We start from the raw sequence: 15531 nt of genomic DNA, 5'->3' as shown, positions 1-15531 counted from the left end.
GTAATTACATGTGTTTGTTTTTGTATGATTATAGAAAAAAATATCAGAGGAAAGGATTGACTGGCCGAGTGTTTACTTCCAAGACAGCTCGCATGAAGTGGCAGCTTCTTGAGCGCAGGGTCACAGACATCATCATGCAGAAAATGACTATTTCCAATATGGAGGCGGATATGAATAGACTCCTCAAGGTGTGGGAAACAGAACGTAGATATGTTCTTCCTTAGCTGGCTCTTACTTTTAGTTTTCCAAATTTGATCTCTGGGTAAATGAATACTTACCAATTTTTTTTCTTCCTTTTTTTGGGGGTGAGTTTTGATTGCATTATGTGTGACTAGGTGAACATTATTTATTTTTTTGTTTTGCTTTTTTTAATTGTGGTAAGAACAGACAGCATGAGATCGACCTTCTTCACACATTTTTAAGTATACAGCGCGTTGTTGTTAATTATAGGCACCTATTGTACAACAGATCTCTAGAACTTACTCATCTTGCATAGCTGAAACTTCAGACCCATCAAATGACACCTCCCCCCAGCCCCTGGCAACCACCATTTTATTTAGAGCATCTATGAGTTTGACTATTTTAGATACCACATATAAATGCAATCTTGCAGTATGTGTCCTTCTGGGACTCATTTATTTCACTTAGCCTAGTGTTCTTACGGTCGCGGATCAATATTATTTCTTGAAATCCAATCTGTCTTCTCAATAGCAACGGGAGGAACTCACAAAAAGACGAGAGAAACTTTCAAAAAGACGGGAAAAGATCATCAAGGAGAGTGGAGAGGGAGATAAAAATGTGGTTAACATCAATGAGGAGATGGAGTCATTAACTGCTAATATAGATTACATCAATGACAGTATCTCTGATTGTCAAGCCAACATCATGCAGATGGAAGAAGCAAAGGTTTGTAACTGTAAAAAAATGCTGAATCGCTTAAGGAAGATATTTTCATATTTATCATTAAAAGCACTTTGAATTTTTATATCAAGGAATTTTTAAATTATTGGTTTAATATGATTGTTAGGTTTTGCGTGGATATCACTCCCTGCCTGCTCTCCAGATTTCTTTGTTGATTTTGTGATATTATTTATTGTTTGTAAAATCAAAAATGTTTAAAAATGTATATCATTTGTTGAGCCACCCTGGATTCTTAACTGCTCAGGTGTGTTTTTTTCTTTTCAATGGGCACACATATTTCTTGGGGTAGAGATCATATTTTACGTTTTCCTCAAGAGTCTCATTAACTAACCCGATACTACCAAATAAATAAATGAAATAATAGGCTTTTGCTTCTGTTAGAATACATTCAGCTCAAAGTAATGTTCATCATATGCTGGTTTGTTGTAGGAAGAAGGAGAAACATTGGATGTCAGTGCAGTCATTAATGCTTGCACACTTACAGAAGCCCGATATCTGCTGGATCACTTCTTGTCAATGGGTATCAATAAGGTATGTTCTAACTACTCCATTACTGAAAACCCAAGTTTTGATTAATTCATTTTGTTTATCTTTCTCCAGTGACACTTTCCTCTGTAATAAGTAAGATTTCTTTTAATTGAAAAAATTCTTTTATCTTTCTTTAGAGTTAAGAAAAGGCAGCGCTGTTTAGATCACTTCCATTAGCTTGTCATCCATTGTACTTGTGTATTAGAAGAGATAAAAGCTTAAACAAGAAACAATTTACCTTTTGCTTTACCAAAGGAAAAATGAAAAGAACAATCTCTTGGGGGGTGCAGACAAATTTGGTATTATAATTTGGTTTAATATTGATTCTTTACAGTTCAAAAGAAGATCAGAAAGGAAAAAAATACAGTGACACTTCCCTCCTGTTTGAATGCAAATGCATTAACCTGTCAGCTATAAGAAACTTATGCCTAAATGTTGAAGGTGATAATGATTTCTAAGTCACTTTTTTTTTTTTAACACTACTTTGAGACTGTGCTAGACCCTTTATTTTATGTTCTCCTACTTAATCTTTACAGTGCTAGGAGGTAGATATTATTCATATCATTTTGCAGATGAGGAAACGCAATCAGGAAGATGAGGTAATTAGCTTAAGATCACCAGGCTAATAAGTGGAAGAGCTTCCATGAATCAAGGTCTGTCTGATGTCAAAGTCCATGTATCATAGATACTTGCTATTTGATACAGATCTTTGTATAGCAGATTCTGTTTTGTATGACCTAAGATAATTGTTGTTGTTGTTTTTGTTGTTATTATGTTTCTGTGTAATTACAGGGTCTTCAGGCTGCCCAGAAAGAGGCTCAAATTAAAGTACTTGAAGGTCGGCTTAAACAAACTGAAATAACCAGTGCTACACAAAACCAGCTCCTATTCCATATGTTGAAAGAGAAAGCAGAGTTAAATCCTGAGCTAGATGCTTTACTAGGCCATGCTTTACAAGGTAATTTGGACTAAATTTCAGTTAAATGAATTGCATGGTAGCTTTGCTCTTTGAGAATGCTGTACTATACCTCTTTTCCCTTGTTGTTTGACTGAATAGATGCTATATTTACTTATGCTTTTGATAATTACTCCTTCTTTAATTTGCATGTATAAATTTGGGAGATGTAATAATTATTGTCATTCCAAGAAATGATTACCAACTTAAAAGGCTTATTTAACCTTATTAAGCAATTAGTTTTTGTGGATCAACCAAGTTTCTGAATTGGTTATTTAAAATATTAACCAAGTTTCATTACTTTACTCTGCATATCTAACAGCCTTGAAAAAATAATAAGTGTTTTTTATGGCATCTATTCTACACATCTTATAAATGGTGCATAATCTTGTTTTATGTGGGAGTTCTTAACATTGGATCTGTTTTGATTGGAGTATTGCTTTTTGTTTCCTTTTTGCTGTTATTTACACAGATCTAGATAGCGTACCTTTAGGTAAGTATGTTTAGCTTTCTGTGTACCCTACAGCTGCATGAGTTACTAATTGTTCATGTACACTAATTGTGGTACATCTTATGTTTAAAATTTTTATTGGCAGTTAATTGGTTTTTGCATGCTCTTTTTTGAAATGTATCCATGACCACAAACAACTAAGTCTTTTGTCTTTCCTATACATTCCTAATTTAAAAATATTAGATATTTAAAGAAGTAGGCTTTAATTAATTTTCTCTTTTATTTTTTGACCTCCAGCTGTGGCTCCAGTTTCATAAGCCCTTCTTTCTCTTTCTTGTAGGGAAAAAATGGAGTACCCATTTCTTTAATTTTTAAATATATCTGTTAACTTGCATTTGTTTTAACCTTATAATTAACTTTCCTTAGCATATATCTTTGGTATATATTTGATAGGGTCTCAACTATTCTTAATTTTTATAAAATTCAACACATATAATTTAATATAAATTGAATAAAACTATTCAAAGCATTTTATATGAACAGATTAAAACAATATTTGTAGTATTTTCATATTAGAATGGGCTTTAGAGATAAACAAGTACAGAAAGTTTCAAACTCTTTCTCTTGCCACTACAATACTCACATCAACTATATCCAGTCCTCTTAGTGATTATACACATGAAGGACCAGGAGTACCAGGGCAATTTTATTACTTTGGATTTTTTCTGAATGATTATTTTGGAACAGTTTTTATTTAATTAAAATTATTTCAAAATCTGATCTGAACTTTTCTTTTTCTAAGTACACAGCTGCCAAGAATTTTTATACTTAAAGGAAAGGAATGTAACTGAAAGAGTAAATCTACTTACCTGTCTGTGTCATTAGAATAAACATAATCTATTCATCTGAATTTGTTTTAAATAAGATGTTACAGAAATAAAATACATGAGCTATTTGATTTATTAGATGTTTATACCACGTGTTAATCTCAACATAGTATTTCCTTGAGATCAACTACATAATTTAGGTATAGAAAAGCTACTATTTTTAATCTGATCAAGCTATAACAAATATAAGTAGAAAAGGTAGGATTGGTTATCTCCTAATCAAGTCTGCCCAAATTCCTGGATTGTAACTAGAATTTTTTGGCATTCCACATGTTTTGAGGCACGTTTCTGCTCTTGCTGTTCTTCCTCCTCACTCTCCTGCTCCTTGTCTTTGTTCTTTGTGGCCCAGCCCATAATAATAGGTGAACTTTTTTTTAAGTCCATTGTCTCTTTTAACTTGGAAGAAAATGCACATGTCCTTCTTAATGTCCTTTTGTGCAGAAGATATTAAACTGATTATTTGATGGGCAGTGCTACTTTTTTATAGCTTTCAAACAATTTTCATTTATCTACGGTTGAAAAAGGGTCAGAACCAGAGAGTGGAAGCCCGTTCAGCTGATGTAATGTATGTCTCTGTGACTGAAGTCTGTGCTCTAGTTAGGGGCCGTAATCTAGCCTAGAGGTGCTTTGGAGGAAAAGCATGGAAAGAGGGAAAAAAAAATGGAAGTTTAAGTTCACAGAAGCTAGAGAACTGCACTTAACTGTAATTTTACCTCAAGCCTTGGGCTGAGTGCTAGGATCCAAGTAAGACACAAAGCCTTGCCCTCATTGACTTGATGCCTTGCTGAGGGTGACAGACCATGAAGAATAGGATACATTCAGTGAGGGCAGTGACTGAGATCTATAGTAGGGAGTTAATAGGAACTCAGAGTGGGGCCACCCAATAGGAAGGGAGTAGTTGATAAAAGCTTTTCGGAAGAGGTGATATTTGAGCTGAAACACAAAAGAAGAAAAAAGTTAGCTAGGCAAAAGATAGGTGGAAGAGGAAGAGAGAAGAGTCACTCCAGGTAATGACTAAACTAAAAGGCAGAGACTCAGCCACAGTATTGTACGCATGGAGCCTTCAGGCAGGTTCTTACCCTGAGCAACAAGTACATGGCCTAGAATGATGGAACATAAGGCTAGAAGGTGGGCCTTGCTAATGTTTGGGTACTTTGGTAGCCTTTGAAGAACATCTTTATTATCCTCTTCTTTTTTCCCTAACTATGTTAGGGTCCCTAAGATCTTCCGTACCTTTGGAGACTTGCTATGAGGACTCATGGGGCTCAGTGTATGGTTGTATTCATGGCAAAGATTCATGTAGGAAGGATACATAGCTGAATCATAAGACAGAAAAGAAACCACAGATGTAGTCCAGAGGAATCCATGTCTGGTTTTCCTTATGCTCTCTCCCTCCTGGGGAGATAACACAGAATGTTCCTTTCCCTTTGGAATGAAAATGCAGCAGCATGTGTACAACATTTTTGCCCAGGGAAGTCCATACACTCAGAACCTGAAGTTTTTCCTGGGGACTCGTCACGTATGTACTGTCTATGTAGTAGGTACCAGGACTCAAGACTCCCAGAAGGAAGGCAGGAGTTTAGCATAGACCATACAAACATTCTAAGTACCTTCAGTACCTTCAGTAGTTAACTAGTGACTGGGACACTCTGAGAGTCAAGTTTCCAGATGCCAGGCGAAGTCCAACTTACCAAGCAGGCCTTTCTTTCTTTCTTTTCTTTTCTTTTTTTTTTTTTTTAAAGATTTTATTTATTCATTTGACAGACAAAGATCGCAAGTAGGCAGAGAGGCAGGCAGAAAGAAAGAGGAGGAAGCAGGCTCCCCGCTGAGCCGAGAGCCCTATGTGGGGCTCGATCCCAGGACCCTGAGATCATGACCCAAGCCAAAGGCAGAGGCTTTAACCCACTGAGCCATCCAGGTGCCCGCAAGCAGGCCTTTCTAAGGATAGTGGTTTTGGGCTGCGATGCTAACCATTTTCTATGTACTATTTTTATTACTTTCCTTTTTTTTTAAACTTAAATACTTAAAAATACTTGGTTAACTTCCAGTGACATGAGACTGTGCAACTTTAACTGGTAAAGATGAGCTGAAAGGCATTAGGGAGTTGCAAGTCTCTTTGCCTTAAGCTTTAGTTCTTTGGTGATGAGAAAAGAAGCTGATAGTGGCCTGGATGTGTGTTCTCAGAGTTAAGAGTACAACAGTGGGGTGATGGTGTGACTGGTTGCCCAAAGACTGTAGTGCTCAGACCAAGTTCAGTCCTGAAGAGGACTTTGACTTGGTGACTTTCTGGGTGGGGGCCTCTCTCCTTTTGCCAGGTGGGTTATGTCAAACCATAATTATCTCTAATTATGCATACATGCATCAGCAGGAGTTGTGTTTTTACTAAGTACTCACATGATGTTTAACATACTAACTGGTTTCATACTAACTGGTTTCTACAAGAAAAATACTAGCCAATCTTAGCCCGCTTTTATAAATGGGAAAATGAAGACTAGTTTGTCATTTCTTTATAACCTCATGTTCTATATTATCAACGAAGGCAGTCACCTTGGCACTCAGTTATCCTGTCCCTGGAGCAAGCCCTTGAGCCTCCCTCTAATGGTGGGCTTTCAGATGCACACTGCCTTCAAGACCACAGTTTTCTTCACCCCAGAAAATAAATTCCCTTTGTGTGGGTCCTCGATGGACTCCATTTTAGATAATACTATCACGTATCAACTATTACTGAATTTCTAACGAAATATCTGGTAACCAGTGAAGAAGAAAGGGAGGATCCGAGAAAGGAATTAGTTGCCCGCATGTATAGAATTAAAAGTGAAAAGAGGAAGAATTGTACATATTTTTCATTAATATAAGTAATTTATAATGTTGTTACTTTTGTGGATTGGTTTTATAATAAAATGTGTATGTTTTAAAAACCTGCATCTATGTAGGGGCTCACTGACATTTTACATAGTTTGCTTTCAGTGGCTGTTTGATTTGTTGACTTTCTCCCAATTTCCTTGTTTGCTTTTTCTCCTCTCTTCTACCAGTCTGTTACAGTTGTTCTGAAATAGTGGTGATTTACTTGTATTCAGTTACAAAACTCTTGCATGCAAACCTACTGTTTTTGTCTTTTATGTACGTGTGAACGAGCTGCATGAGGATGTTTAATTTCTCGATACCTTCACACAGGCACACATGCTTACCCTCTACTTGAAAACAAAAATAAAAATAAAGGAAGATATTGAAGTCAGGGGCGTACTGATTAAAATATAGAAAGTATGTTTACATGTACATAGTTTTTGAAATTGGCTTACTACATTAAAAGGAGCTCATGCAACATTTATTTTAATTTTATATTTTACTCAGTGGTTTTTCATGTTTGGAGGGTTTGGCGTAAGTATATACTCTGAAAAATATACAGTTACACATACTCTGATAAATACATGATCTCATTTCCATCCTATGAATTTTGTTTTTCTATGTTTTATGATTTGAACTTATGATTTTTTTCTTATTTTTCTTATTTTTTTCTTATTTTCTCATTTTAGGACACATAATCAGAGGGGTTTCTTAGAAATATTTTTCTACATTTCTATTCAGATTCAGTTACTAAAACTGAACTGCCTATGTTGAAACATTGGGCTGATGTTTATTATGACATGGGGATTTTTATCATTCAGATTATGACATGTGGATAATACTTAGCTTTTGGACATTTGTTTTTGTTTTAGAAAATGTAGAGGATAGTACTGATGAAGAGGCACCTTTAAACAGCCCAGGATCGGAAGGAAGGTAAGAGAGCCCTTAGAAACTTAAAGATTTTACTTGTTTCTATAATGTTTTAAATACTTTTATCTTGTTGCTTCAAACAATTGCCATAAAACAACCAATTTGAACTTTATGGCTAAGTGAGTAGCATTAGAAACGGTATTATGGAAACCAATCTAAGTCATATTTAACCACCACAAATTTTAAAATAAAATTTACTGGGATATTTAAGGAAAGAAAATGAACTATTTTTTAATTAGTTCATTTTGATTTTAGATATTGTCTTTTCTTCCCCATAGACATGTAAGATGCTTTCTATGGTTATAATCCATAGAGGACATACAGTTCCCCTTTAATCTGTGGTTAATTCTTTATTTGGGTATAGCACACTATCTTCAGACCTTATGAAACTTTGTGGAGAAGTGAAACCTAAAAGCAAGGTAAGGAGAACTGAAAATAGCAGGTAAGCATCCTTTCCCACTGTTTTTAGTTATCACTATTAATCACATGAGTTTTAGGGGTGCCTGGGGGGCTCAGTTGGTTAAATGTGTGACTCTTGATTTTGGCTCAGGTCATGATCTCAGGGTCATGAGATCGAGCCCTGTGTCTGGCTCTGTGCTGGGTGTGGAGCCTACATAACATTTCCTCTCCCTCTGCCCCTCCACCCCACCTCCCCACCCCCTACGCTTGCGCATTCTCTCTCAAAAATAAACACACACATAGGCTTCAGACCCTTAGTAGGTTAGCAAATTGGCATACTTTTACCAGAGCTCCCCTGTATAAGAAATTTAGTTCTATAATTACCATATTCTCCTTCAGAAAAAAAGTATATTGAAACATTCTGCTTTTTGGAACTTGTGCTTCAGCACATTATGGCACTTTTTCTACTAGAGAAGACATGACTGTGGAGAGCAATTCTTTTTTTCTTCCAGGTTTTACCTAAAAGTTTTATTACCTGTTAAGGAAGTAATGTGCTAATTTATTGAAGTCACTGAAATTTCTTAGTAATATAGGAGATGATAGATGCCGTAGTGGCATACAGCATGAATTTGCAAAATTTGTAAATTAGCAGGAAATTTTTGAAATTTTAACATTCTAGAATGTTAAAATTCTAGATTGAGAGTTGGTAGCATTTGATAGATGAATTAATTAACCATCTTAAGATGTTTAAAAACAAAGAATTCTTGTAGTTCTTAGTAAATACTTGTTAAATGAGTGGGGAGAATCAGATCCTGAAAGAATAACACTGTGCAAATGCATTAGGACAGATTGAAGGACTGTACTGAACAGTCAGGTAATATAAATAAGTAATTTGGCTGGCTATAAAATAATGAGTAGAGGTCATTGTGATTCCCTAAAGAGGACAGGCCACTTCTAAGCAAATAACCACCACTTAACTCTGGCTTATTTTTGTCATGAGGAATATAGGCCTGAGACTACTAGGTACTGTTTTTTCCAAAGAAGCCTTAAATACAGATTTTTATGTAGGATTTACTTGTCTTTAAAGCACTGGTCTAGGGGCACCTGGGTGGGTCAGCGGGTTAAGCCTCTGCCTTCGGCTCAAGTCATGATCTCAGGGTCCTGGGATTGAGCCCCTCATTGGGCTCTCTGCTCAGCAGGGAGCCTGCTTCCTCCTCTCTCTCTCTGCCTCTCTGCTTCTTGTGATCTCTGTCTGTCAAATAAATAAATAAAAATCTTTAAAAAAAAATTAAAACACTGGTCAAGCCAATTAAAAAAAAAAAGTCTCCAGGCTTTATGTACGATCCTTGGCAACATGTGGTTTGTATTTTATTTTTCTAAGTGACTAAGCAGAAGTTACCCAAACTCAGAGAAAACATCCTAGTATGGTTTGGATTCCATCTTAAGTAGATGAGAGAATCTCTTAAGGTCCTGAATGTCTTTCAGGCTCCCTGAAAGCCTAGTTATTCATGCCCTGCTGAGATGCTGGAGAGGTGAGAAGTGGGGCCCTAAGTTCATCTGCTGAAGGAACCTCTGTGGTTAGGGATTCCTAAGAACATATTCGTTTCTGCCTTGGGCTATTGGCAGTGAGGAGAACTGACGAGGTAAAAAACTGGTTGGAAGGCTTTCCTTTTTCCCAGAAGTTTTCCGAGGTACTACCTGCTACTCCTTTTGAACCTCAATGATACCTTAAATGATCTCGTATCATCTATTTTTCATCACTGAAAAAGTAAAGTTGACTGTGTATGTTAAATAGGTATGTACCAGCACTGTGCTCAGTGCAGGGGATATAAAGTTGAATAGAACAGGGTGTTTGCTCTTTAGAGGCTTATAATCTGATAAACGCCTTGCTTATCCTTTGATGCCTTAGTGATAATAACAATTGAGCAACAACAGGATAGTCAGTTAGTTTTCACGGGCAGGAAAAGGACTGTGTAGAGTGAGTTTAGATTCTAGAAAAATAACCTTCCCCTGCCTCACCATGATGCAAGAGCTGGTGCAGGCTGGTGTTGAATTACTTAGCAAGCAGGTTAAAAACACAGCTAAGGCATCAGGAGGACAAGGTTGCAAATCTGAGAAGCAGATATAAAAAGCAGTATCAAAAATTTAAAACTAAAAGTGATAGTTAAAAAAGCATTTAAATGGAGGAATTTAGAATTTAGTTGAGCTTCCCTGCAGTTAACTTTTGGTTTAATTTCTTTCTTTTTTCTCTTATTTAAAAAATTCTATGTTGGGAGACCTGGCCATGAATGGCAGGGATAGCAGATATATTGGTGGCAAGTTGCTTATTTTTGAATCTGGCTTTGCCCCTTAATAGCTGTGTGACTTTGGGTCAATTATTTAGCTTCTCTGTGCCTTAGTTTCCTCATTGGGATAATGGTAGTACATACTAATATAATAAGGCATTTGATCAATGCCTGGCATACAGTAAGTACAATAGTAATGTTGGCTATTATTATGGCCTCTCAAGGTCTTATCTGGCTATAGCTCTGGCTTGTTTTACTATCTTACATGCTGTGTTTGATACACTTGCTAGGAAATGACATGCTCAATGTTTTTACCTATTTCAAACTAATATTAAATCTCTATTCCCTAATCATTTCTGCAAAAGTTTGCTCCTGATTGCTTTTCCTTCCATTCTCTGACTAGGCCCGAAGGAGAACCACCACTCAAATGGAATTGCTGTATGCAGATAGCAGTGAACTAGCTTCAGACACTAGTACAGGAGATGCCTCCTTGCCTGGCCCTCTTACACCTGTTGCAGAAGGGCAAGAGATTGGAATGAATACAGAGACAAGTGGTACTTCTGCTAGGGAAAAAGAGCTCCCTCCCCCATCTGGCTTCCCTTCTAAGATAGGCAGCATGTAAGTCTGGCCCAGCTACACTAACTTCCTTTGTTTTGGCTTTTCTTTTTTGTTTTCTTTCTTTTTTAATGTTTTATATGCATGTTGCTAATTTCTTATTTCTAGTTTAAAAAATTATGTAAATAAGATCTCTGATTTTCAAAAGGTTTTCTGTTAGGTTTATCTCCCCTAATTTTTTTGACATTTAAAATCATTTAAGATGAAATATTCTCTGTTCAGTTGCATTACTTGTTTCTAAGATTGAAGGTCATTCTTAAGGGTCAAGGCTGAGTTATGAATTACAAACAAAATTTATTTAGGAACATCGAATCAGGTATTTATGTCTATAAAACCACTATATAAAACAGAAGCTTTAAAGTCTCAGATTTGCTCTAAATTAATGTATTTTCTCGTTTTAAGTGTCTGGTCAGGATAGCAAACCTTTGCTAACCCTATAAAGAAAAAGAAGTATCAATTACAAGCAATCATTTTAAGCTTTCCTAATTTTTTGCCTTGAAGCACATTGCATTGCATGTCTGGGATAAAAGTATACACAAGATGTTTTTATTGGTATTATTAAAGATTTGCAGGAGAGAATATTCTCTCTCCCATTTATGATAATATGAACAAAAGACATTCTCTTCAAAACAAAACTTATTTAGAATTTTCACTGCTGTCTTGAGCACAAAGAGCTCTCTACCCGTAGTGTGTGTACACTATGTGTGTTTGTGTTTTTTGATAATTATATTAAAATTAGATCAGTCATTCACTGGTAAAGATTTTTAATGACTTTTTCCCCAGTAACCCTCACATATGATCTAGCAGATGATTTATGGAATGATTACATTACTGCGTTGAGGAATATTGACCAAAAAATGGCACATATTACAGGACTCAGCAAATAATAAAATATAACAAACTTTCCCCTTTGAGTATCTGTTTCCCATAACTCCCTTCTTTTTAAAAAACTTTTTAAAAACTTCTTTCATTTTGTGAAGATATTTCTGTCGTCTTCCATTCAGTAAGCCCATCTGCTACCTTTCCATCCAATTTAGTTTTAATGATGGCAGCTTTCTTGCATGTGCTTAATGTAGCCTATGTAATTAACTAAATTAACTATGGGATTTGCTGATATAGAATGCTAACCAGTATAGCTTATGGCTTCAGTGCTTTTTTGATAAGATGACTGTTGAAGAAATGCTTTTGGTGAAGGTAGTGATATAAATAGAATAGATTTTAGGAACAGATTTAAGTTGAGACTTTTGGGACTTCAAGACTAAATCTGTGGCCTGGAAACCACATTCAGGTAATACCTTCTTTTTGCCCTCCTCCCTTTTTTTCATTTTTAAAGTGTATCCTTATTGACAGGTTGGAGAATATATGTTTTGGACTCTGTCATTTCACATGATCTGTTTTCAGGTTTTCATAAATTCAGATGCTTGTGTCATCCTGTAAAAATTTAAGAGTTGGACATGGTTGGTGTGGTAACTCTTAGTAAGTCATTACTGCATGACTTACTGCATGATGTAAAATAATTTACTCAGGTGGCCTCTATGATTTAGCTTGATGAAGGGTTTTTGAAGTGTGATTTCTTTTGATTAGAAAAGTCAGGTACATGAAGTTTAAATATTTAGCTTTCACTTTCAAATGAGAATCATGTAAGCCCATTCTGATTCTGGTAATATTGCTTTATAATTCCTTAGTATGTTTTGTTATTAATATAACTAGCCTACAATAGCAAAAATTCATTTTTTAGTCAAAATTCATTACCATCATACACAAAAATAAGAGTTGTAAATTGTTAATTACATAGCCACTATTCAGCATTTAAAGTTAAGAATGTTTTTATTATTAAAATTTATATAGTTACTAATATCTAAATACTAGTTAGGTAAAATTATGGTGTTATTTGTGTGTCTGTTTTTGACTGTCTTCATATTAATTCATTAAATCTCATTGTTTTTCATATCCTAATATTCTAATATTTTTGTTTTTGTAAGACTATAAAGACAGCTTTTTTTCCATCTGAAATAATTCTAAGCAACGTAATTATCTGTGTTTCAAATAAACAATTGATTTGAGCTATTTGGCAGTCTAGGTTTGATATTTGTATTCAAAGATAATGGGTTTGCATATATTTAATAAGATTGCCAGTTTACAAATTAAACGTATAGGTGTCAGGCTTCTGTCAACTAATTACAAATGTAACATATTCCTTTCCTAGTTTTGTTTCTTGTTCCCAAGTAATAGTTTCTCAAGTTCGAGTTATTAATCTATTAAAATTTTTGGGTTGAATATCTGACAAAGTTGTATGTATATCTTTAAAATTTGATAGAGAGTCTTTTTCTCTTTTAGTTCCAGACAGTCATCTCTATCAGAAAAAAAACTACCAGAGCCGTCCCCTATAACCAGAAGAAAAGCATATGAAAAAGCAGAAAAATCAAAGTCCAAGGAACAAAAACAGTAAGTTATGCATACTTTCTATCAACTAGATTGCATAAAATGTCTATTGCACTTAAATGCTAAAGGACTATAGTCCTACAGTTTTCCAAGTGTAGGCTGGTTCTATGGTTATAACTGATTTGACTAATAAGACAATCAAGTCAGCTGTGGGCTTGGCTAAATGCCTTTTGGTCACAGACGACACCTGTAAAAATATTTGAACGCTTGCCCCAAATCATGTATCCTTATTTATTTTTCAATTATTTGTTCATATCATTGTAAAAGTTCATACACAGTTGAGATGAAGGTTAGTGAATCTGTATTTCAGATAGTCTTGTAGAAAAATTTGAAATTGCTCTTGACTGATCAAACTGCCACTGATTTTTACCTCTTTAAAGTAGCTGACAAAACTAGTGTTAGTCATAGGGTGTGTTAGTTGTACCATTCTCTTGCTGTTCTTTTATTTTTAAATTGTTTTTTGCTGAAATCTTTAAAAAAAACTTTGTGTGTTTTGTGAGGGTTATTTACTTAACAGCACATAATATAATCTGATGATCTACTTAACTGGACATTTGTCAATTGCAATATGACAACCTGTGGAAAGTTGAATGGAGGGGTGTGAGTCCCTTGTCACCTCTCTACCCTCTGCCACACCCACTGCTCCCTCAGGTCACCTGCGGTGCTGCGTGTGACTTGTAGAACCCTGACATGGTCTCGAGGGAGATTATCAGTGCCAGTCTACATTTAAATATTAGTAAAGCAAATTTTTTTAACATAAAAATAAACATAAAAAGGAGTTTTCATATATTTTCTGTACCCACGTGGACAATCTTATACCATCTCTCCCCTATGCCAACACAGTCTACTTGGACCCATGGTTTGGCTGACATGAATGTTATGGAAATTATCTTTCTAATCATCCTTGTTTCCTGAATTTAAAGATGTAATTCCCTGTTTCTACTGGATTGAATGTTTCAAGGGAGGTGGGGTTTGGAGCAAATAACTAGTATAAAAATAAAAGTATGTGAATCATTGAAAAAGCAAATTGCTCTTAAACACTCTGGCTCTCTTTCCCCATCTGTCAAGTGAGTAGCTTGGTTTTAACTCTAAAATAAATTTGGCTTGCTCTTTTTGTAACGACTTTAGATTTCAGCAGACTGAACGTTTTCTTTAGTGCCATCTTGTGGACAATGTAACACAATCCAGTGAAAAAGGTTTTTTGTTTGTTTTTAGTGGTTCAGTGTTGTATTTTATCTTACAAAAAAAGGAAGAGAAAGGATGGAAGGAATTCTTTAATGTAAAGCTTTTTTTTTTTTAAGCATATTTCTTATAACATTCCTAACAAATAATAACCAATTAAAGCCACCTATTTTAATGTTCTTTTTTTCTTGTAGCTCAGATTCTGGAACTTCAGAGGCTAGTCTTTCACCTCCTTCTTCCCCACCAAGCCGGCCCCGTAATGAACTGAATGTTTTTAACCGTCTTACTGTTTCTCAGGGAAACACATCCGTTCAGCAGGATAAGTAAGTCTTTATGGAAAAGAGCCCCTCTGTTTATTACAGTATTCTGAACCTTTCAGTACAGTCTGTAGAGAACATTTAGCCATCTCTGTGTGGGAGAGGAGGTCTGACTTGTGAACTCTTGCCATATTTGATACGTTTCTCTAATGGGAAATGAAGCACAGAGAAAAGATGAGAGAAAATTATTTTCCTGCTGAACATTATTCCCTGTTGTAGATTTGCATAGCTATACTTTCAGCACTTGTCTTGCCTTTTCTTTTCTAAGTAAATTAGAATCGAAATATCTTTGAGGCCACTTGAAATTTACATTTCTTGGGATTCTTCAGCTTCTCTGAACCCACAAAAGCCTCTAATCCAGATAGCTTGAGTTGAAAAGAGGTAAATAATTTTACATTCTGTGCATATAACAGCTTACAAAGACCATTGTCATATGTTGTTACCATTTGCTTGTTTGACACAAATCCATCACAAAACTTTAGTAATAAAATAAAAGAATAAAAGACAGTTCCTTTATAGGTGGAGGGGGTTAGGACTGAAAGTGGGTTGTGGAGGAAGAGAAGTTAGAGGTGTGTGAGAAATACAATTTGCCTTAAATTTGAAGTGAAAAAACGTTTCCACGTTAAGCCAGAATCTCTCTTGCAAGAATTCAGTACTAACAATCCCGCCGTAAGATATTTATTAACTCTGACTTACCTGCTTTGATTTTTAATGGTAACATTGTGGATGTATGTATTTCATATTCAGTTTCCCACCCCTATTATTTGTTTTCTAT

The 15531-nt window shown here is 35.4% G+C and overlaps 1 protein-coding gene across 11 annotated transcripts in view; it reads left to right on the top strand.

Annotated features, from left to right (window-relative positions):
- KIF21A (kinesin family member 21A) overlaps positions 1-15531 on the top strand; it is a 151198-nt gene that overhangs the window by 113456 nt on the left and 22211 nt on the right. For 6 of the 11 annotated variants that reach the window (XM_032347748.1, XM_032347741.1, XM_032347740.1 and 3 more), the window contains 10 exons: positions 35-188; positions 712-906; positions 1351-1452; positions 2242-2407; positions 2877-2897; positions 7459-7519; positions 7881-7935; positions 10604-10818; positions 13153-13260; positions 14634-14762. In XM_032347748.1, the coding sequence (XP_032203639.1) occupies positions 35-188; positions 712-906; positions 1351-1452; positions 2242-2407; positions 2877-2897; positions 7459-7519; positions 7881-7935; positions 10604-10818; positions 13153-13260; positions 14634-14762 (1206 nt within the window). The remainder of the gene's footprint in view (positions 1-34; positions 189-711; positions 907-1350; positions 1453-2241; positions 2408-2876; positions 2898-7458; positions 7520-7880; positions 7936-10603; positions 10819-13152; positions 13261-14633; positions 14763-15531) is intronic. The other 5 variants (XM_032347746.1, XM_032347745.1, XM_032347744.1 and 2 more) reach the window with 2 other exon arrangements.

The sequence above is a fragment of the Mustela erminea genome, chromosome 6, assembly GCF_009829155.1.
Source record: "Mustela erminea isolate mMusErm1 chromosome 6, mMusErm1.Pri, whole genome shotgun sequence".
Classification (NCBI taxonomy): Eukaryota; Metazoa; Chordata; class Mammalia; order Carnivora; family Mustelidae; genus Mustela; species Mustela erminea.
Note: the sequence above shows the minus strand (reverse complement) of the source record. Positions and strands in the feature narration are given on the sequence as shown.